This window comes from Naegleria lovaniensis (assembly GCF_003324165.1).
Source record: "Naegleria lovaniensis strain ATCC 30569 chromosome Unknown tig013, whole genome shotgun sequence".
In the NCBI taxonomy this organism is placed as follows: Eukaryota; Heterolobosea; class Eutetramitea; order Acrasida; family Naegleriidae; genus Naegleria; species Naegleria lovaniensis.
Window position 1 is genome coordinate 296952 of NW_025407836.1, and position 22941 is coordinate 319892.

The 22941-nt window shown below is 34.3% G+C and overlaps 13 protein-coding genes across 13 annotated transcripts; 6 read left to right on the forward strand and 7 right to left on the reverse strand.

The window, feature by feature from the left end:
• Positions 1-17: 17 nt before the first annotated feature.
• Positions 18-2459, reverse strand: C9374_001966 (uncharacterized protein; the record flags this gene model as incomplete). The annotated part of the gene is made up of 4 exons (XM_044691331.1): positions 18-391; positions 457-653; positions 695-1979; positions 2357-2459. 4 exons carry the CDS (start codon positions 2457-2459, stop codon positions 18-20), a joined length of 1959 nt encoding a protein of 652 aa, XP_044550923.1.
• Positions 2460-2895: 436 nt separating this feature from the next.
• Positions 2896-5451, forward strand: C9374_001967 (uncharacterized protein; the record flags this gene model as incomplete). Its single annotated transcript, XM_044691332.1, has 1 exon — positions 2896-5451. The coding sequence occupies one exon, from the start codon at positions 2896-2898 to the stop codon at positions 5449-5451; it is 2556 nt and encodes an 851-aa protein (XP_044550924.1).
• A 60-nt stretch (positions 5452-5511) lies between these two features.
• On the reverse strand, positions 5512-7770 carry C9374_001968 (uncharacterized protein; the record flags this gene model as incomplete). The annotated part of the gene is made up of 1 exon (XM_044691333.1): positions 5512-7770. The coding sequence occupies one exon, from the start codon at positions 7768-7770 to the stop codon at positions 5512-5514; it is 2259 nt and encodes a 752-aa protein (XP_044550925.1).
• Positions 7771-7937: 167 nt separating this feature from the next.
• Positions 7938-8228, forward strand: C9374_001969 (uncharacterized protein; the record flags this gene model as incomplete). Its single annotated transcript, XM_044691334.1, has 1 exon — positions 7938-8228. One exon carries the CDS (start codon positions 7938-7940, stop codon positions 8226-8228), a length of 291 nt encoding a protein of 96 aa, XP_044550926.1.
• A 403-nt stretch (positions 8229-8631) lies between these two features.
• C9374_001970 (uncharacterized protein) lies at positions 8632-9790 on the forward strand (the record flags this gene model as incomplete). The annotated part of the gene is made up of 2 exons (XM_044691336.1): positions 8632-8975; positions 9106-9790. 2 exons carry the CDS (start codon positions 8632-8634, stop codon positions 9788-9790), a joined length of 1029 nt encoding a protein of 342 aa, XP_044550927.1.
• Positions 9791-10141: 351 nt separating this feature from the next.
• On the forward strand, positions 10142-11199 carry C9374_001971 (uncharacterized protein; the record flags this gene model as incomplete). The annotated part of the gene is made up of 2 exons (XM_044691337.1): positions 10142-10288; positions 10393-11199. 2 exons carry the CDS (start codon positions 10142-10144, stop codon positions 11197-11199), a joined length of 954 nt encoding a protein of 317 aa, XP_044550928.1.
• An 8-nt stretch (positions 11200-11207) lies between these two features.
• Positions 11208-12235, reverse strand: C9374_001972 (uncharacterized protein; the record flags this gene model as incomplete). The annotated part of the gene is made up of 2 exons (XM_044691338.1): positions 11208-11832; positions 11889-12235. 2 exons carry the CDS (start codon positions 12233-12235, stop codon positions 11208-11210), a joined length of 972 nt encoding a protein of 323 aa, XP_044550929.1.
• A 202-nt stretch (positions 12236-12437) lies between these two features.
• Positions 12438-12974, reverse strand: C9374_001973 (uncharacterized protein; the record flags this gene model as incomplete). Its single annotated transcript, XM_044691339.1, has 1 exon — positions 12438-12974. The coding sequence occupies one exon, from the start codon at positions 12972-12974 to the stop codon at positions 12438-12440; it is 537 nt and encodes a 178-aa protein (XP_044550930.1).
• A 211-nt stretch (positions 12975-13185) lies between these two features.
• On the reverse strand, positions 13186-13815 carry C9374_001974 (uncharacterized protein; the record flags this gene model as incomplete). Its single annotated transcript, XM_044691340.1, has 1 exon — positions 13186-13815. One exon carries the CDS (start codon positions 13813-13815, stop codon positions 13186-13188), a length of 630 nt encoding a protein of 209 aa, XP_044550931.1.
• A 171-nt stretch (positions 13816-13986) lies between these two features.
• C9374_001975 (uncharacterized protein) lies at positions 13987-15344 on the reverse strand (the record flags this gene model as incomplete). The annotated part of the gene is made up of 2 exons (XM_044691341.1): positions 13987-14932; positions 14986-15344. 2 exons carry the CDS (start codon positions 15342-15344, stop codon positions 13987-13989), a joined length of 1305 nt encoding a protein of 434 aa, XP_044550932.1.
• An 862-nt stretch (positions 15345-16206) lies between these two features.
• On the forward strand, positions 16207-18413 carry C9374_001976 (uncharacterized protein; the record flags this gene model as incomplete). Its single annotated transcript, XM_044691342.1, has 2 exons — positions 16207-17031; positions 17088-18413. The coding sequence occupies 2 exons, from the start codon at positions 16207-16209 to the stop codon at positions 18411-18413; spliced, it is 2151 nt and encodes a 716-aa protein (XP_044550933.1).
• An 88-nt stretch (positions 18414-18501) lies between these two features.
• On the reverse strand, positions 18502-20955 carry C9374_001977 (uncharacterized protein; the record flags this gene model as incomplete). Its single annotated transcript, XM_044691343.1, has 1 exon — positions 18502-20955. One exon carries the CDS (start codon positions 20953-20955, stop codon positions 18502-18504), a length of 2454 nt encoding a protein of 817 aa, XP_044550934.1.
• A 573-nt stretch (positions 20956-21528) lies between these two features.
• C9374_001978 (Peroxin 2 (Pex2), putative) lies at positions 21529-22556 on the forward strand (the record flags this gene model as incomplete). Its single annotated transcript, XM_044691344.1, has 2 exons — positions 21529-21872; positions 22049-22556. The coding sequence occupies 2 exons, from the start codon at positions 21529-21531 to the stop codon at positions 22554-22556; spliced, it is 852 nt and encodes a 283-aa protein (XP_044550935.1).
• Positions 22557-22941: the final 385 nt, after the last annotated feature.

A 22941-nucleotide genomic window follows, 5' to 3' on the forward strand; every position in this document is an offset into this window, starting at 1 on the left:
GATGATCCACTGCTTGATCAAAAGAGTGTTTTTCTTCTTGTTGTTGTTTTGAATTGATGATTTCTCTCCAAGGCCATGACTTCTTCATCTTCAGGTGATGAAGTGGAATGATCCGAATCATGTAATGTTTTAGAGGACTGATCTACATGTTCATCTTCATCCTCACTACTACTACTACTATAGGAAAGAGCATCATCCTCTTCTGCTTCTTTTCTTCTCAATTGACTCTCTACTAAATCTTCCAAATTGGTTTGAGGTAATAAATGAACCAATGGTTTCAAACCTCCAACTTGTTCAATTTTTTTCAAATTTTCATCTTGAATCATTAAATTCCAAAGAGTATGAGCGGCCTTCTTTTTCACGTGATTGACTTGTTCTTGTGAAGGTGAAACTGGAGAGATGGTTGGTTTCGTATACTAGTAGTACTAGTTGTAGTAGTAGTACTCACAACATTACTTTCCAAAGACACCAATGAGACTAATTCTTCAATTCCACCCTCTTCACGAATACTATTCGAAGATTCATCATCAATGGCCATATTGGTCAAGACATTGGTGGCCTTCTCAACTAATTTCAATTCATCTTGGGCTGTATCTGCTGTTTTAAGGAATTTAATCATGGTTGGAATACCTTTCAATTCATGAATTTGTTTTCTATTTTCTTCACAATCGACAAGTTATTGAGAAGTGTTAACATATTTTCTAAAAGTGAAAAATTTTGAGCTTGTCCAGTATTGAGTATTTGAAAAGAATTCAATAGAGATGGAATGACTTGTGAATTGGATGAACCAATTTCAAGAGCATTTTCTTCATCGAGTGAGAGAGAAGCCAATGCTCCTGTTAATTTGTAAATGACTTCTTTGAGTGCTGTGGGTGGTGAGGATGTGATTAATTTTTGAGTTTGACTCAATAATTTGAGAGAGACTAACAAGACATTAACCAATACTTGAATTCCATCCAATTGTCTAATTTTAAGTCTTGCTTGAGCACTTGAACCAGCCATATTCCACAAAATACCACTCGAAGTTTTGATTTGTTCATGATCCATGATTTTTGAAGAGGATGCAGATTGTTTCACATCAGAAATCAATTTTTGAATCATTTCAGAACTTTCAAATAAATTTTCAAAATTTGTTTGTTGTTGAGAGGATGAGGACGAAGAGGATGACGAAGAGGATGAGGACGACTTGATGGAATCAGATCTGAATGTATCCTTGTTGGAAATGGTAGTAGTTCCTGTCGTTGGAGGAATCTCATTCTCTTCAGCACTGGTATTGGAACTGAGAATTTGAATAATGTGAGAGGTATTTCTCTTCACATTGGCATATTTAGAATTTGATAATTCAATTAACTTTTCAATTAATTGTTTTGTATCAATCTTCTTTTCACAACCTTTCATGACAAACTTCTTAATAGAATCAATTAATAATAAATTCCACAAAGATGCAGTGATACCTTCAATAATCTCTTCAGGATAATCCTCTCTCTCTGTTTTCAATTTAGTAATTACTTGACATAAAAATGTCACTCCTCCTAATTGCATAATTTTTTCACTCAATGTTTCTTCCAATGCAATGGAACTGAATGCAATCAATAAATTGTAAATTGTGGAATTATATTGTTCATCCATAACACCACTCTTCATCATTTCTTCCAGTGTTTGAATCATGAATGTTAAATATTGTGAAGAATTTTCACATTCTTTGAGCCATTCTCTATTTTTGGCATCAATAAAAGTATTTAACAAGGTACTTGTAATATTTTCTAACACAGAAATATCTTCAGCTAACTTGGGATCCAATCTTTCACACAAGATTTGAATACAATGATGTTTTCTCATCACTTCAGAACATGTTTCAAGTGCTGAAATGTTACACAATGTAGCAAACGCTCTTTTACGAGTGAGTGAATCTTCACTCATGGCGAGTTGTTTCAAATGTTCAAAGCCATTGAATTGTTCTAATTCTCGGACATGACTCTCTGAAGAAGAAGAAGACGAAGAATATTCGAGTGAATAGTAGTAGTAGTAGTAGTGGTGGTGGAATGATTCATGTGCAGCAGGTTGATGATGATGACCATGAATGAATATAGAGTGTATAGGTGGCCATTGTAATAATAACGATCGAGAGAACAATGAAAAACACATCGCGTCAGAGGAGAATGTGTGAATGGTTATTGTTGTTGTTTCAATAGAGTCCATTCATGTGTGTGTTAATAAAAAAGAGTGTCATCATGTTCGAACATTGAAAACAACAACAACAACAATATGGAAGTAGTAGTAGCAGTAGTAGTAGTAGTAATAATTGGGTATCGAATCGATCAAAATTGTCATTTAAATTCCATTCTCTTTAACATACCTTCTTTAATTAACTTTTGAAACATGCCAGCAATTTGTGATCGTTTTTTGTGATCATCAAGAGGTGTACTCTTTTCAATACTACACAGTTTTTCAATATTCATCTCTCTAACGATGAGTGTTGTTGTTGTTGTTGTGAAGAGAAAAAGAGTGGATTCAGAGTTGATGAGGAGTCGGTAATAAATGTTCAAAACACACTGTGGATGATGAGAGATGCGGAGCTATGAGAATGTTGTCAGGTGATAATTTGAGAGTGTTCGGGTTTGTGTGTTGATGTTTTTTAATGTAATGACATGTGAAGGACTTTAAGCAGAATTGGATACCAAATTTGTTGGATTCATAAAGTTACAGTTTCAACGCACTGTTTAGAGAGGAATTGCTTTTCACCACATCTCAAAGAGAATGCTATTCTCGCGTATAATTTATGAATCTCATCGATGTTTCACACCCTCATAGAATCACTGCAATTCATGAACAGCAAAATTCAACAACAATTCGTCTTTGCAGCAACAAAAAAAATTCCCTCTTTGCTCTCTCAAAATGCCCAGCACTGTTACTTCAACAGCTTCAACTTGGGGAGGAAAATCATCATCATCAAGACTCAATACCGATTTAAATGACCTTCTTGATAGGTCCCAACAATTATTACCTGCTACCGATAATTTCATTCAAAAGGATTTGGAATCTATTCATGAACAATCCAAAAAGTTAATTCAAAAAACTGCTCGCGGAGATGCCCAATCTAAAGGCGATTATTTGTTAGCAGCCAATGGATTTGATGTAGAAAAGTATAGAAGATCCGTGAGTAGATTAGACTTAAAACAAGCTTTTGAGCCTCTTGAGCCTATCGGAGAGACTGATATTGAGGGATACTTGAAACACGAACATGATATGATTTTATTATCATCTATTGAAGAATCAAAACGTCATACAAGTAATTGTTTTTACAAAAACTTTAATGATTATTTAGAAAAGGATTGGGCTTTGGCTAAAGATAACCTCATCAAAACATTGGATTTACACAAAACTTATCACGTTCAAGCCTTTAGACCAACATCAACCTCTATGAATGAATCTTTTCTTCGAACTACAGCAAGACTTACTCCTTCTTCTAGTAATTTCAATGTTCCTTCAACTCCATTTACTCCATTGGGACCAACACCAACACCTCACGGTACTCCACGAAGAGGAAAAACCAACATGGATGAGCGCATGATTGCGTACAGCAAAGTTATTTATGACTTTAATACAAGCCTCAAGAAAGACACTCCATTTGAACTGATTAGACAATTTTCTGATGTGGCACATTACATTGATGAGCCCATTTCAAGGAAAAGAGAAGTCATTGAATGCTGGAAATTACTTTCCTTCATGATTGACGAAAGTAGAAGCAGACATAGCCAGTCAGACCTTTTAGAAGGAGCAAAAAGATATATGGAGGTTTCGTATGTTCAATTTGTGATGGATACTCTTGAGCTACACGAAGAGGTTAAAGATAATTTAAGATTAATCAAGGCGTTTGTTTCTAAAACCCTAAAACATGCTGATGTAGACAAACTAGGAGAGTGTGTCGATGGAGTTTATATTTGGCCTGTATTGTTTTACTGTTTAAGATGTGGATTTTTGCCAGAAGCTCTTGATTTTGCAAGAGAATACAATTCTGCATTCCCCATTCAAATTATTAACGCCTTGGAAAACAAGATTAACACACAAACAGCATCTATTCAAGATATTGAAAATCAGTTGAACGAAAAGTACAGAACCATTCCTCCAACAGAGCTGTTCCGTCATGCCGTTTACTTGGTTTTAGGAAGATGTGATGTTAAAAAGACTATTCCACAAGTTTTCTCTAAAACTGAAGATTTTATGTGGTTGAAGCTATCGATTATCAGAGAAGGTACCAAATACACCCTGAAAGAGTTACAAACAGTCGTGAACAATCACGGACCAAAACACTTCTGTCCAAAGAAGAACTCTCTTCTCTTTTTCAGATTGCTATTATCTACTCTTCAATTTGAAAATGCAATTGAATATTTATGCAGCAGACAAAGTGAAGGTTATCATGTAGAGGCCGTACATTTTGCATATGCTCTCTACTATTATAACCAACTGAGAACACCAAAAGATCTCTCTGTTCCACTTTTAGTGGCCACTCCTCAGCCTCAACTTAATTTCTATTTCTTAATTAGAGATTACGTTAGAATATTTGCTCATACTGATCCAACATATGCAGCTTCTTACTTTTACATTTTCTATAAACGATTGGAAAAAAGAGAAGAAAAAGAAGCTATTTACTTTAGATCGATTAGAGACCTTATTATTGAAGGAAAAGATATTTCAGTATTACTTGGACAAGTAGAGTCTAATGAAACTGTTAAGAAGGGATTTTTAGAAAATTATCTTTCGAGCTATGACTTCTTGGCACTCCTGGAGAGCTGTGCAAAGGAATACAAAGCAATTGGTAGATATAGAGATGCAGTAGAACTCTATTTCAGAGCATTGAAGTATCACATTTCTCTTTTGACAGACTTGTCTACTGATTATCAAGACAAATCGACCGAATATCTTTATTCTATTCTCAACATTATGGTTGATGAACTAAGCCAAGTTCTATCTGGTGGAGAAAACAGAGACGAAGTCAAGCAATCTGCACAAAAAGTTTTCGAGACCTTTACTGGAGATAATATTATTATCAACAAAATCAATGAGTCAAGCAAGCTTTCGAGCGCACTCAGAACTTTCAAGATTTTAGTTAAATTAACAAAAGTATTTGATAGCTTTATGAACAGAAATTACGAAAGAACTCTAAGCGAGCTCAAAGAGTTGAAGATTATCCCATTTGAACTCAGAGAATTGGAAGAAAAGGTGCAAAAGTTTAAAGAACTGGATTTCCAGATCCAAAAGAAGATTTCAGATATTTTATTTGTAGCAATGAGCACTTTGTGCCATTTGTACAATTCTCCCAAAACTTACACCGCTCAACAAATCAAGGACATGGCTTCATGTGTCATGAGTTTCGCAGGCGAAAACCAAAATATGATCAGCAAAGATGTTAATTCTCACCTTATAACATTCCAAAATAGAATTGGTAAATAAATTATTGGCTCTTCACTTGTTAAAGTATTTCATGTTTTATTCAACAATAAATAAACTTAATTATTTATCTTTGAGCTTCTTTTGATAGAGAGCATTGGAGGACTCATCAAAAGATTCGTGTTGATCTCTCTTTCGTTTTACATTGTCAGTGTCTGTGTCGTCTTGATCTGTTGTATGTGTTTCCTGCGTTGTAGTGGGTACAAGATTGTATGATGTAGAAGTGTTGAATGATGAATTTGGAAGAGCAACAGCTCCATATGTCATTGTAGGTGTGGTTGTGTAGAAGTAATATTGTGGGTGAATCATTTGCATTTGTGGATAAGAAAAGAAACCTTGCGAAGAAGGATCCATGCTACCTTGATTTGAAAGCGTTGCGGTCGTATTTGCAGTGTAAGCCCAGGGGGCAAATGGAAAAATGGTTGGAAATGATTGAGGTGTTGCCGTGGTGGATGCTGTTGTAGTGACAGAATTGGTGGAATTTTGAGATGTGGGTGTTGGTAGAGTGGTGGTACCTGTAGTGGCAGTCGTAGTGCTGGTTGGAAAGAGTGCCAAATTACTTGCAGTAGCAGCCTGAGCAAGATTAGCTGGAATTGCTAAATGTCCTAATGGAACTAGTCCTGCATTTGTAAAAGCAGCATTACCAGGAGTGGTGGGTGTGGATGTCAAGTGGTGAGTGTTGTGATGATTCAATGGATGGTGTGCGTGGTGAATCAAGGTGGTGGTCGTACTTGTCGATGAAGAAGAGGGTGGTGGTGGTGACGTGTGAGAGTTCAAATGTAATTGATTCAATTGATGATGAAGTGGAGATGGAGGTGATGGATTAGATGCACTTCCAATTCCAATCATCATTAACTTGTTCTTCGAGTATCCAATGGGTGACTTTGATGGGCTTACCTTAATTTGTTTTACACTTCCAGCTATGGTACAACCTGTTAATCTCAGAGCTTTCAATGCAGATTGTTTGTCTTCAAATTCAATAAAGCAAAACCTCGTTTCATAGGATTCAGTGTCTCCTGCCATTGCAATTCTATGAACAGTTCCACATAACTCCTCAAAGAATGCTTTAACACTATCTTGTGAAAGTTTAACATCAATTCCTCCAATATGAATCGTTCTCTCAATTAAATCTCTATATTGCTTGTCGATCAATGACTTTTTTGGAGGAGTTTGTATGGCTGTTTTAGAATGTGAAACTTTCAATTTTGATTTTCCCCACAAGGTTCCATTTACCATGAGAGCTTTAAGTGCTTGATCAGCTCTAGCATATTCAATAAAAGCAAATTTTGTAGCGTGTTGGTTATTAGAGTTTGTAGAAATTTGATCATTGTTGCACAATCTATAGTTTGTAACATCTCCATAAACTCCAAAATACTCTAATAACTCATCCTCAGTAAATACAATGTCAATACCTGAAATATGAATAGTTCTTGCAACCACATTTTGTTCTGTAACTATGGGTTGTGACAATGGTAAACCAATGTACATGGATGATGGGCTTGCAGGAGTCGGACTGCCTAAATACATTGAAGTTACAAGAGGAGATGAAATAACACTCATTTCATCCTGTGGCATTACCATGTTGTTATTATTATTCAAAGTAGTGTGGTGGTGTTGATGTGTTGATTTATTTTTAGTGGATGGTGATGATGTGTTGATTTGTGGATGGTGGGTGTGCTGTTGTGTACTCTCATTATTGTTGCCCGTACCATGATCAGTAGTTGTTGGGGAGATGGATTGTGTCATTGTTGAATTGTTCGTTGTGGTCGATGGCGACAAAGATGAATGAGCTATTAAATTATTGGTTGTGTTGTTCTTTTTAGGGGATGACGAATTTGAAACTGTAGTGCTATTATTACTAGTAGGAATTTGGGGTAATGACGCTGTTAGTGATGAAATATTAATGGATGATGTTGTGGAAGAAACGTCCGAGTCAGTTGAAAACTCGCTATTCGTTCTATAATGATGGGGAGTCGTAGTGATTTTGTTTTGATTCAAGGATGATGATCGCTGATGTTGTCTACTATTAAAATCATGTTTTGCAAGAGAAATTTTCAAAATTTGTCCCAAATATTCTGTTCCGTCCAAGCACAAGGATGATTTAGCCTGATAGGGTTCTGCATACTCGATAAAAGCAAATCGTTTAGAGTAGGATGGATCTCCTGCTAATTTAATGTTTGTAATTTCTCCATATTTTGAAAATATACTTTGCAATGTTTCTATGGTGGTTACACTGGGAATGTTTCCGATATGAACGGTTCGGTTGTTGCTCACGTTATTCGATGATAGTGATGTGTGGGTTGGTCCGTGACGATTTTTCATTTTTTTATGAGAGGAAGTCAGAGGAGGTTTTCAAGGCATGATGATCACGAGTCCAAGTCTGTATTACATCAAAAGGTGACCAGGTCATGCTTTACTCTTGAAACAATTGTTATTCATGCTATTCCCCTGAGGCAGCACATTAGAGAAGCTTTTTTGACTTGGTAAAAATGTCTTCAACCAACGAAAATGATGACTCGAAAGCCTCATCCAGCCATTTTAAAAAGAAGGATGTTGTTCCTCCAATGATTTCAAAGATTGATCTTCAAAATAAGGAATTAATTCGAGCCATGGAAAATCTTCCCTCTACTCATCAGTTTCTTTCTAATCTTTCATCGTCTTCTTCGGATCCTTCATCATCACTCATCAAAATGATTCCTGATTTAATTCAAATCACCGTATTGTTCATGAATTATTACCAAAACCAAACAAAGGGCTTTGGGAGCCACAGTTTAATTTAGATCCATTTCTATTGAATTATATGGCACTATTCTATCAACAACAACAAAAACAGAATCATGATCGGAGTATTCATGAAGATGCCAACCAATATACCCACAATGAAATTAATCATGAACAACTTCCTCAAAGGTTATCAAAGCTATAGTAGTAGTGTTGGTTTGAACTTGATGATTCAAACAGTGTGGTTTCGCTCTTCAGAAGTTCTCTCTCGTGCATCCTTCTTCTTGAAACTTGTGCCGAAAAATATCCTCGAAATTGAGTCCCGACCTGCCATCAGAACTGAGATACAACAACAACACAACTCGGCATTCAACAATTTTGAAAATATTAAATCCCACTTGATAATTTCAATAATCATACGAGATATTGATTTACATCATTCCCTTGTAAATACTTCCAAAAATGTCAACCACCGCTACAACCACTGCTCAACAGCAATATGAACAATTACAACATTTGAAACGTATGGAAGAGAATACATCTCTCTATAAAACCATCCTCAAATTTGTTTGTGGTGGTGTCAGTGCTGGATTTGTCAGTGGTCTAATGAATTCACCTGACCATGTCAAGACAAGAATGCAATTAACACATCAATCAACAACAAACAGTGGAAATACTACGAACATGTCATTCTCACGTGCTTATTATAATTTATATAAAACTGAGGGATTGGGAGTGCTTTTGGGAAGAGGATTATTTGCTGCAGTAGTGAGAGAACAATTTTATAGCTCTGTTCGAATGGGATTGTATGTTATCATCATAATTTCAATCGTATTGAGGTTTTCACAACCCTATTTTACAACCATTTTATGAAATATTTTGAAATTATTTAATTTACATGACTACTAATGAACATTTGAAATCAAATCATCACAGATATGACCCATTGAAATTTATACTTTCTCAATTACTTTCCAAAAATTCAAATGTGAATGGACATGTTACTACTACCAGTGATGTTGGATTAACCATTAAAATATTGAGTGGTGCCATTTCAGGTTCCATTGGATCCATTGTTTCAAATGGATGTGATCTCGTTAAAATCAGACAGCAGAGTGTCATGAATGGATCAAGAGCACCCAATTGGTTTTTCATTGTTAAGAAAATTCTTAAAGAAGAGAATGGAGTGATGGGTTTGTTTCGAGGAGGAACACCAAATGTATTACGTGCGTCTATACTCACTGCTACTCAACTTTCTACCTATGACCATACCAAACATCTCCTTTTGAAAACACCTTACTTCTCTGATAATGTCTATACACACGTCACTGCATCACTAGTGGCTGGTTTGTTATCGACATTGGCAACAAATCCAAGCGATGTGATTAAAACTAAATTAATGGCATCTAAGAAGAGCCATCATGGTGTATCATCAGTGGCAGCTGAAATGGAATCGTACCGTGGATTGATCGATTGTGCAGTTAAGACCTATCAAAAGCATGGAATGAGAGCATTCATGTCTGGATTTGTTCCAAATTATATTCGAATTGGAACTCATTGTTTACTTACATTGCCATTATATGAAGAGTTGAGAAAATTGATGGGATTATCGAGTGTTTAACTATAATTTTGGATAATTATCGAATATTCATTCATTTCAATCATGGAAAGAGTCATCTTTTAAGGGATCTTTGGTGTGCAGCAAGTTGGCCAAATTTCCAAATAAAACCTTAAGAAAAAATATCCCGCCCTTGTAGTCTGTTGACCACAACAACACTCCGTCTACAAGGCTTGCTTTTTAATTTATTATTCATCAGTGTCATTATATTGCAATGGGAGTAACCGGAAGTAAGAATACAGCAACACCACAACACGGAGGTGTTCACTCTCCTGCCAAACTCCAAAAGATGATAAATTTTATGATAATAGCTTTATTCCAACAGCGGCCTATCATGAAACTAAAGTACCAACAATGTTTCGTTGGCCCTATGGCGGACGAAAAGTTTATATAATTGGCAGTTTTAATAATTGGTCTGAAAAGATTCCAATGTCATACAATAGTGAAGAGGAGGCTTTCGTAGTGATTTTGAACGTTTCCGTTGGAAAACATTTCTATCGAGTACGTTATTATATTTATTTTGATACGAGTTTATATCTTTGTTAACGGAATGACTCGTTCTTTTCATTCAAACTATTGAATCAAATTTGGAATAATTATGTCAGTTCATTGTTGATGGAGAATATACAACCGATCTGAATTCACCAACAGAAAAGGATGAACATGGTTATTTGAGTAACGTTGTCGATATTACAGCAGATGAAGAGAGTGAGGAAGCTGAAGAAGAAGAGGAAGAAGATGAGGATGATGATATCTCCTCCTCTTCATCATCATCGCATCATCATCATACGACATCTGCACCAATTGGAATTGGTAAAGCTCACGATAACATTTCCGCTGTAAAATCTCATGCAACAGGAGTACCAGCATCTTCACCACCGAGAAGAGCCAACACCAGTGCACCAAACCCTTATGGAGTTTCTACTTATCAATCTTCACATACACAATCTCACCAAACATCTCCGACGCATCATCATATTGATACTCACCACCATCAGTCTCCTACTGTAAAACAACATCACTCACCTCCAACATCTCCTCAACACAATTCTAGGAATGATCATAAGCATGAAAAAGGTGACACTTCACCAACCAAAGAAGGCGAGTCTAAACAGTACAGTAATACTTATGGATATCAAGAGGAAATATTCCCTGAAAATAAGAAAAATCCACCAATTTTGCCACCTCATTTACGTTATACTCCCCTCAATAGTAGTAAGAAATTCCACCATAATCCAGGCCTGTTACCAATTCCACTGCATGTCACTGTTAACCATGCTTACTTTTCTGAAAGAGATAACATGAATAAGGTTGGTGTTACACAGAGGTATAAGGATAAATTTACAACTGTGGTGCTGTACAAACCAAAACATACTGAGCTTAAAAAGTACCAAAATATAACAACCAACTAATAAACATTTTATTGCTTTGGTTTCTTTCGGTGCTGTTGGAATGGATTACTGACGCTTTCTTTTCGCTTTTTTTCTTCTTCCTTCTCACTTTCTTTGGGTTGTTTGGAAGTTGGCTGTTTTCGCTTTACCTCTCTACGTTCATCCTCTTCTTCATCTTTTGGGATTGTTTGTGTTCTTTGAATATTTCGAGAAATGCTTTGTTGTGCTTGTGCTTCTCGCTTTTGTTTGCGAGATGGAAAAATGGAATTCCACAAACCGGAAAACCATCCTTGTTTCTGAGGTTCCTCTGTAGTTGTTGATGCGTTCGAGGTGAGGGGTGATGGTTGAGAAATAGATTGTTGAGAAATAGGAGGAACAAATTCTTGAATGGGTTGTTCTGTCACTTCAATTTCTTCTGATTGCCTATTGATCTTTCTGTTTGCCCTCTTGGTCACATTTGGAGTAATTTGTTCCTTTGGTTCTGAGACATCATGACGTCCTGTCCTTTGGATAGCTTGTTCCTGTTGTGACATGTAAGAATTTCTTGGTATTGATGTTAATAATTCATTACTCATTTCGTCATCCATCTCTCCCAATCCTGAATAGGCAGCATTTGCAAAGTGCACAGGTTCAAGAGTTGGTAATGTAACACCACTATGTAAAAGTTGTTCGTTATAATTTCTAATTGCTTCTCTTCTTTTTCATTCAACTTGTTGTTAAAATCCACTTCTTCTCTATAGGTTTGACCATAAATAATTTGCTTATCTGATTCTCTTCTTTCAAAAGCAATCATAATTCTGTCAATAAATACAGATTGTAAATAAATAAAAATAGTCATAATGATCTTTGTGTACAGCACTGAATAAGTCTGTTGAGAGTACAAGTAGTAAATGAAAAACATGGCAAACACTTGAATGGGTGAAAAATAGGTCACTAAGGCTCTATCGTATTGAGAATAATCCCACATTTCAATTTCATAAATATACTTTTTTCCATTCAGAGAAGATCTTCTGTTTCCATTCATATTTGGTTCCATATCATCATAATAGCTAGTCATATTAGCTGGTCGATTGTTCTTTTCTTCTTCTTCTTTCTTTCAGAAAATGTTTTTCTTTTTGGTTTCTTATCATTGACTCTTCTTGAAACTCTTCGTTTTCCTCGAAGTGGTCCTCCTCTTCCCAAATCATCATTTCTCAAAAATCCAAAAGTAAAAAAGTGAAAGACACTCTCAATGATATTCACAATTAAAAGTAGAAATCTCATAAATACTCCATATTTAGCATGTTCTTCATTATACTTTTCAGTAAATCGAGGATGAATAGATCTTGTGAGATTAGGTGCACGTGCACGAGGTCTTCCACGGAAAAAGTTTCCTTGAAAATATTTTTCAATATTGATGATTCATCGAAGCATGTTCCTAAATGGTTACTATTGCCAGTACTACTACTGTTACTACTACTACTACTAGTCGTAGATCCTTCATAGATTTCATCCAATACTCGAGACGAGTCATCAAATATTTGATAAATTCTACTTCTACTAAAGAACGTTGCTGTATTATAAATACTGTATATACAAAGGAAGAAGTAAATGTAACGAGCCAAAGAGGATGGAATGAATCCGAGAGTACAAATAATTAATAGAACATTTGGTACAAGAATAAATAACATGTACAATTTTGTTTCAGAAATGTAATCGTAAATATCTTCATCAAAAAAGTATATTATTTTGAAACGTAATTCGTCAATGTAATCCATCAACGAGTCATATTTTGATTTGAAAAGTCTAAAAACCATGGTTCTTTGATAATAATGGTCGGGAGAGTGAATGAATAAAATTTTTTTTAAAATTGAGTGTGTGGAAATCATGATTTTGGCGGGCGGGAGTAAAATAGAGTCTGTTGCAGTCGCAGTCGAGTCTGCCACTAGTGCATCTCAGAGTTGGTTCTGATTCAGTCTCTGAACAAGTCTTTTTATGAAAATCAATGATGATGATTGAATATTGAATTTATTCTTGAGCATTACGTTCCAAATACTTTTCAATTTCATCAATAAATTCTTGTGCAATGACATTTTCATTCACAGTCAAATCTAGTAAATAAACATTTTGTTCCAATCCATCGAGTATACTATTCACACTCTCTTCACCACAAAATGGATTCATATCGAGATATAAATTTCGAACACTTTGATGATTCATTCCAATAAAATCACCAATGAATGATGCAGATTGATCATTAATTCCACAATGTGTCAAATCCACTGTTTGTACATAATGATTTTTCATGAGAGCATCCAATAAGAGAGCAATGTCATTCACAGAGAGAATTTGTCCACTCAAATCCACAATGGTCAATAAAGGATCATTTTGTTGTAATTTCTCACAAAGTTTTGGAATGTCAATGGGTTCAGAACGAGTGGGAGTGTTGTTGTTGGTGTTGTTGGTGTTGGTGTTGGTGTTCGAAGGAGAAGAGGCTAATGGTGATGAGCCTTGTTGTTGTTGAGGTGAGGTTGGAGTGGTGGGAACATCGAGCGTCGTAGATGATGAGCCTTGTTGTTGTTGTTTTCTTCTTCTTCGGGAGGAAGTATTGTTACTTTCTGTATCTACAATTGTTGTGGTGATGTTTTCATTGGACATTTTGCAAAGTAGTATGTGATGTGTGTTGTCGTCGACACCTAGAGAATGATGTTGTTTTTGTTGTGCGTGGCTGGCTGATAAAGGTTATTTTTTTTGACAGTTAACGGCTCATGTTCATTGCTGGTAGTCAAGATCGGCCATTGAGTCATGTGCACAGAGAGAGAAAATAATTTAATCATCCATAGTGTCATTGACATGATCATTACTACTAGTCGTTTCTGAAGGTGCCATCATGTAAGGTTGATCAATGACATACAAAGTACCATTCATACTCATTCCAACAATTGTATCAGTCGTAGTAGTAGCGGTACTACCACTCATTGGTCGAGTCATTCCAATCCATCGATGATCTGCATATAAACCATGTCCTCTTCCATGTCGTTGTTGTTTCTGATCTACAAAATTACCACATTTGAATTCACTATTATCAAATCCAGCAACATAACACAATTCCTTATTCACATTTGAAAATGATAAATAGGATGGAGCATATTTCAAACAATTTTGCCATTTGTGAATTGGAGACCATTTCAATGTATCATAAACATAAACGGTTCGATCACTTCCTAATACTCCTAATAAATTTGATGATTTGTGTTTGCTAGCCACACCAGTATGTGTGACTTCCATGTCATAAACAATTCCTCTTGTTCTTGTCAATCGATTAACAACCTTATTACTTCTAAAATCCCAAATAGATACATTATTGTATTCACCAATTGCTAGTAATGGTGTGTTTGATTGTTCAATCATGAATGGTTTTAATTTGGTTGGATTTTGCATGGTATGAATATGAAAGATGCTACTACTTCTATTCACATCATAAATAGAAACACTCTTATTTTCAAATTTACTTCTAATTATAATGGCATCATCGGTAGGGTGAAATTTAACACTGGAATGTCCACGAATGTGCATTTCTGATGAATGAGAGGAGTCATAGGGTAATTGAATAATCGATGATTCATCAATTTTTCTCTTCTTCTTATGTTGTTGGTTGTGAATATCTTGGTTGTGAATATCTTGGTCATGAGTATCAAGATCTTGAATGTCATCCTCATGAGTATCAAGATCTTGAAATATATAAACATTTCCCATGTCATCACAAACTCCAATTCTATTCTTTTGAATTTCAATATCTTGAAAATCACTCTTTCCACAATCATAAACACTTGAATATTAATATCTGCTAATGGGATGGGATAAGGTAATTTAGTATTCTTTGTTGGTCTCCAAAGAATATTCTCACTCTTTGGTAATTCATATTGAATTTTATAAAGTTTTTTATGATTAATAAAATAGAGAGAAGAGTTTGAATAGCAAGCTAATCGATTCGCATGAATATGACCAGGATCAATCACATGATGACTTGAAGTCGTAGTATCCAAATCTCCAATAATTGTTTTTTGTTTCGTAAGAATAGAAAGAGAATAAAGATTAATATGTTGAGTATAGGAAGAAGCAAGACTCTCCGATTTTAAATGATTTTCAGGAGCTGCTGAATGGACTTGATGAAGAGGTATGGACATTTTTTTTAAGGGTCGACCTTGTGTCTGAATCATAAAAAATCTGCAGCAAAGCCTTCCTCTTCTTTGAATCCCATCCGACGACGAGCATGCTAAAAGAGATGAATTACCAGTTGCTTTCTCTTCCTGCTGAAATTTGTGGACATGTTGCATCCTTTCTTGATGTCATTCATGCTTCCATATTCTACAAGACTCTCTTGATGATGAATGATCAGGGTCAATCCTCCTCCTCCTCCTCATCCAACAACAACAACAACAACAAGACGATACGACAAGTAGTACTCCTCTTGATCCTCACTCAACCATTATGATGCATCATCGTCATGATCCAAATTCCTTCAACCATCATCATCATGACGACTATTCTCCCATATTATTACAACAAATATTTCCAATGCTCTATTCCTATACGACTCATGGTGAGTCAAGTGGTGCCAATTCTCCATCCTTTTTCTTCAATAACAATAAACAATAACCATCCAAACAAGAGAAATTCACCTCCAACCAGAATCACACCTTCATCAGTAGAAATTGGAATGAATACATTGATTTCACAATCCTCAATGAATTCAAAACAATCACTCTCTTCTCATTCATCATTACAACAATCACAACAATCATCCCATTTCTCATCTCATGAAAAATTAAATCAAATCTGCAAGGAATTGAGTGAAATTTCTCTCATACTCTATTGTTATGATCAATTATTATATTTGAGATCACTTATTACTTCAAATTCTATACCTCCATTACATGCCATGAATACCAATATCATTTCTCATTTACTATCAAGTATGAATCATTTATCCTCTTCCACTACACAAAATCATGTATCATCATTATCATCCTCTCCCACTACACAAATATGAATCCAACGATAATGAATAATTTATATGAATTATGTGAATACTTTATTGGAATTGTTGAACCAATAAGAAATGATTATATTCATTTAAAAAGAATTCAATTTGAAGATTTATCAAATTATACTTGTCAATTAGATTCTATTGCTCTATTTATTGGATTTACCATGTGTCATTTTCATATTAAAAGAAAAGCACTCATTGATCCTTATGTGAGTCTATTTACATCATTACCTTATTTGAAAAAAGTAAAAGAAACATTACTTTTACCATATAATTTAACACAATTAGTACAAGAACATCATATTCCTATTCGATCTCATCGAGTTTTAAAACAATTAGAATCTTATAAGAATAACAAGTTTATTTATGAATTTTATCAAGCAACTTATGGATATTCCATCATGATGGATATCATTCGAGTGACAGAATTTGAATTAATGGATGAAGATTTTTTAAATGGAATTTTATTTTCATTGAAATTGTGTCCATGGATGGATTCAAATGTTGAAGAGGGTGGTCATGGTGGTCATCATGATTCTCGTGGAAATACTCACAATAGTCATGGTGATCAATCTCATGCAAAAACAGGTTGTAAAGAATTTCATGTATGGATTGATTTGAGAAGAGTGAAGAATGAAAAGTTATTATTAGAGAATTTGAAATGTCTATTATCACATTTAAATGATTCATCTACTCCTCGATTATTATATCTAGATATTAATTATTATGAAAGTGAAGAACAATTATATCAATATATTCAAGTATTGAATCATTCATTCACTCGTTGTTGTAGAAAACGACATTGGAATCATGTCATTCTTTCAGTATTTAGTGAAAAGCAAATGATGATTGATACTATTACTGACACTCTCTCAAATAGTACTACTATAGCACTACTGACACTCTCTCAAATAGTACTATTACTACCACTACTATTAGTACTACTATTAGCACTACTACTACCACTACTACCACTTTGGATCGGAAACAAACTCTCTCTCGACATGTTGATTCATCCAAGAGAGAAGTGATGAATATTCCTTCAGATTCACAACAGAACTCTCATTTTTCATTCACTCATCATATTCATCATTTAACTCTATTAGATAAGAATAATTATAATATTTTAAATAGAATCATTTACAAGAATACATGTCCATATTCTTCAAGCAAACTCTATCACTTGACCATCTCTAATATTGATCATTTACATTTATTTTTAAATAATCATTTAAATATTAAGAGAATTGATTTCTTTTCTCAAAATGGACCATATTCTGATAATTTTAATGATACTAATTTATTGAAATCATCATTTGAGAAATTAATGAGACTTTCTACCATTTATATTGATGATCGAAATGAAACATTAGGGTATTCTATTTTAGGAAATATTGGTATTTATGTAAATAATGTGATATTTAAATATAGTAGAAATGGATATACACTTTCATCACTCATTGAGTGTGTTAAAAGATATTCAAGAAGATTAACTAAATTAACATTGATTGATAACACTACTCCAACCACAGATTTACCATTACTCTCTAAATTAATATCTTCTTATTTATTTGATAATATGATTGAACAGTTAATTATTTATACAAAATCAATTTCATTGTTAAGTGAAATGTCAAATAGTATTCAACAAGTATTCTCTGCCAATGAATTGGAATTGAAATATTTGCAAATTAATAGAAAATCTCAATCGGTAGATTTTGTAATATTTTTGGGAAGAATGAATGGAGTGAACCATCACATGTTGTCTGGTGGTCATAGCGCCGCAACAACAACAACAGCGAGTGGTAGTACTGGTGGTATTCATACACTTGGGGGTAATGTTCATCATCATCACTACTCTACCACAACAGGTACTTCCATAACACCTCCTACTACATCCATGACGAGTATTTCAATCATCCATACAATACCCATTTCAGGTGAATATGAAATTATTGAAGAATTAATGATTGAGAAACGTCATGACATTGATGCAGTCATGAATAATGTTTGTTTGTTTGGATCCAATGTAGTGTTGATGAATGGTAGTCAAAATAGCAGTGAAGGAAATGTCAATGCACCACTTGCAGCGAATCGATGTACCTACAATCACTACACCTTGTATCGATTCTTGAATGCGTTGTCTCTGTCCAATTCACTCACATTGACACGACCATTTCTTGCTCAACTCATGGTCATCAAGTAATTTTATCGAGTAGTACTTGACACCATACTCTTGAGATCAATGACACCACAATACGCATTACAATATGATTTTAAGTCTATTCAATTGTTTATTCCATCAATTCATTGTCAATCACTTGATTGATGGCTAAAATCCAACTATTGAGAATAAATGGCAATGATAAATTACATCTTTGAATATGATACGTATTGTTATGTACACTCATGGTTGTGGATGGATCGATAAAACTTGTAGTCTTTTCAATTAATAAACTATTAAATGATTTTCTAATATTTACAAAGACATTATTCTTGTCGTTAGGATAATTATTTCTAAATGAAATGGAATAAGGTAGAATATCATTGTGATTAACAATGACACTAATAGATAAATTTGGTAACGTTAGAATTCCCTTTTCTTCAGGTGTTACTACAAAATTGATTTGATATCTCATGTCCTCCAAATGCTCTACATTCAATTTGTATTTGACTGAAAGGACATGAATTTGTTTCAATTTCAGAGAGTGTAATGACCTTTTTAGAATATCAGTGGGTTGCATTCTCTTTTTTTGATCTTTCAATCCAGTTGGAATGGACAATTTTCTCTTCTTATGGTTCAATAGTAATAATTCTTCATTATTCATCATGTCATTATTCATCATGTCACTAATACTTGTATAGAATGCATCTTCATTGAGAGGATTCATACTTGCTTCATGTAATTTCTTACAACATTCAATCATGGATACTTCTGTAACCTTCTCTTTAAGGAATTGAACAAGTACTAAATCCATGTTTTTGGAAGAAGATGTTGTGGAAGGTAATACAATGGTTGTACTCGTATTATGTGGTATTGAAGTACTAGAAGTAGTGCCACTACCACTAGAGGTTGTACTAGAAGTAGTGCCACTACCAGTACCACTACCAGTACCACTACTACTAGTCGTACTCGTCATGGCGGCAGTGCTAGCCGTCGTAGTAGTACCAGTCGTCGTCGCCGCCGCCGTAGTAGTACCAGCCGTAGTCGTAGCGCCAGTGGTAGCCGTTGGACCCAGTCCAGGCTGTACAGTGCCTCGTTCATGTGCGTTCAGTTTTGCATCAATAGAATTTCGAATATGTTTTGCACCCAACAATGATTGTTCTTTGAGAGTATCTAATTTCTTTCTTGATCCATTTTCATCCTTGATAAATGTAATGATGGTAAGTAATTCCTGAAAATACATGGATTTCTTTTCTAAATCTTTTCTTCCTTCAGGAGTAAGTTTGTTTTCTTCTGCTGCTTTTTTAAGTGAAATAACTTGTTTTTGTAAGGGTTGAATAATATTTGTCAATGTTTGAATATGTGGTTTTAAATAATCCACAATTTGTAAATATTGTTGTTTTTGTTCTGCAGTAAGTTCAGAATTCAGGCCTCGAGTGGGTTGTGTGACTAGTTGAAGAATGACTTGTATTACTGCCAGTCGTGTAGTAGTAGAAGTAGTGGTGGTAGTAGCAGTGGTGGTTGGATGTATTGAAGTGCTACCAGTGGTGGTAGTTGTGGTCGTGGCGACTCCACTCATGTTTCCACTCAATAGTTTACTAGCAGCAGCAGTATTGGTCGATAGAACTGGATTGGTCATGTTGGGAATATTTCCAGTATTATTTCCAATGGAAGTTGCTGCTGTAGCCATCATGTTGAAGAGTGAATTATCTTTGGTCAGTGTACTAGTGCCACCAGTTGCTGTTGTGGATGAATGAGTAGTATGATCAAGAATGTTCGAATTACCACCACCACTATTACCACTATTATTACCACTATGAGTAGAACTACTACTTGAATTCTTTTTCAAAATATCTAATAAAGCCTTTTCCATTTCATCCACACTTGTTTTTGATCCTTCTTTTCCTAACCATATAGCAACACTTTTTGCAAATTGTTCTTTCGTAGAAGCTGACTTCCATTCTTTACTCACATGACTCAAAATACTTTTTTTATCATCTGAAAGTTCATCAGCAGAAAAAGGTCGATTATGTTTAAATTCTGCAATCTTATTGAAAAGTATTTGACGAGATGCTTTACTCACTGCATCATGCCATTTGTTTTGAGTATTTTGTTGTTGTGTTGAAGATATGAGATGAGAGGTTGATGGATGGATCACACCACTACCACTCGTTGTATTTGTTGTTGTTGATGTGTTATTATTATTATTATTATTAGTATTAGTATTGTTACCAACATTGGGTATCATGCCCATTCCCACGGGTGGAATTCCCATCAAACCACTTCGTGCCAATACACTCGGATTGATACCACGAGCAGATGCCAATGCAGCCATATTAGTGACCATGGCAGCTGCTGCAGAGGATGGATCAACGTTACCTGCAGAATTAAAGGCTTGCATTAATTGTGCCATGTTGGATCCAGGAAGTAGAGTCGTGCCACCACCAGTAACACCAGTACCACTGCCTCGATTCATGGATAATTGCATCATTTGAGCCAGTGCTGCTGTGTTATTGTTGTTCGCATTCGTTGAGGAGGATGAAGGATTGTTGGAAGAGGGTGGTTGATTCGAAGGATGTTGCATTTTTTTTGATGTTATTTTTGTTTTTAAACGTGAGAGAAGGGAAATCATCATCATTAGGATTCAAAGTTATGATTCGAACCATTCGTGAATCATCTGAATTCGTTGTGAAATACATTCACAATGATATCTAGTTTCAAAACTCATGAGAGAAAATGGTCCAATCTTTCATGGAAATTATTAGGCACAAAAAAATGTCTACCCATACCAATCAACAACAACATGATGATGATACACACAACCACCATGAACAAGATGTTCATTCTCGACCAGAAACTTCTCATCATCAACAACAACAACAAATCATTCTTTCAATCAACAGGCTCATCATTCTCCTACAATTACTTTAAAAGACAATGACATTATGGATTTCACAAATGATGATGATAATTCAACTCATCTGGATGGTACTCGGAACTCAACCAACATGTTGCAACCACTCCTGTCATTAAAATTCTCAAAGTCAATCAATTAGACTCGGATCGTTTAGATTTTGAAATTGAAAATTATTTATTAAATTATATAAAAAGAGTATTCAAACATTTTAGAGTGTGTGAATATTATGAACCTGAAATTATGTTATTCATTAGAATATTCATTTATAAATATTCTATTTATGATAATAATCAAACATTTGGAGATCGAATTCAAAATTTAAAATATTCAAATACAGAAATGAAAGATCCAAATATATTCTCTAAATATTTGTATGGTATTGCATCCATTGGTATTCCATATTTATATGAAAGAGTTTGCAAAAGTCAATATTTAAATATTGAATATTTAAAGAGATTTGAATATTATTACAAAACATTAGAATTTATTAATTTTATAATATTTCTATATCAAGGAAAATATAAATCTCTCATTGATAGAATATTTCATTGGAGAAAGGTATATGCTACCAGATTTATGATTAGGTATGTGGAGTAGAATTGAGTAGAATTTATTCATTTGATATTATTATTATTCACATGTATATTATATTATTATATATATTCATTATTTGTATATTATATTATATTATAATATTTATTCATTCACATGTATATTATATTATAATAATATTTATTCATTCATATAATAATATCATTAGACAATTATCATTTGATTATATGAATACAGAATTGATATGGAATGGATTAGCAGAAACCATCTTATTTATTGCTCCTTTAATTAATTTTAAAAAATTATTGACATTTTTAAATCGAGTATGGGATTGGATGACAAGTCGAATGAGAAAAGATTTGAGAATGTGGATTGAGAATATATCACAACATGAGACTCTCAAGAAGGATATGAATTCTACAAGTCTTAATACGATCCATGATACTACTATTACTGGTACTACTTCTACTCTTCAATCATCCTCTTCATTGACAATGATCAACAACAACTCTTCTGAATACTATTCCAATCAAGAATGTCCATTTTGTAATGCTAATCCTATTTTAATACCCTATGTGAGTCATGATGGTGCATGTAAACATCGATTCTGTTATTATTGTATTGAAAATGCATTATTGAATGATTCAAGTGATCATTGTGTGAATTGTCCATCATGTTCCAAAGAAATTACAAAATCAAAAAGATTTTATAGATAGAGTGTGGTGTTTACTATTGGGAAAAGATGATTAGTGACACTATTGCCATTCTCTGCACTCTGAATAGATAAACCTTCTCTTGATCACTCAGTGACAAATCCTGCAAATAACACATTCTTGTGAACCATCAACAATGAAACTCGAATTGAGTGCATTGGACATTTGCTGAATCATTCATCTATTGAGAATAAAATAGAACAGATATGAAAGGATACCAGTTCCATTAGGATTGGAACACAGTTCTCATGATACTTCAGCAGAAGAGTGGTTAACAAATTCAATATAACCATAAACATTATCTAAACCATTCAAAGAGTAAAATGAAACGATACATTTCTTTTGGAAAACTGCACACATTTCGTCAATTCAATCTATAAACAAAAAA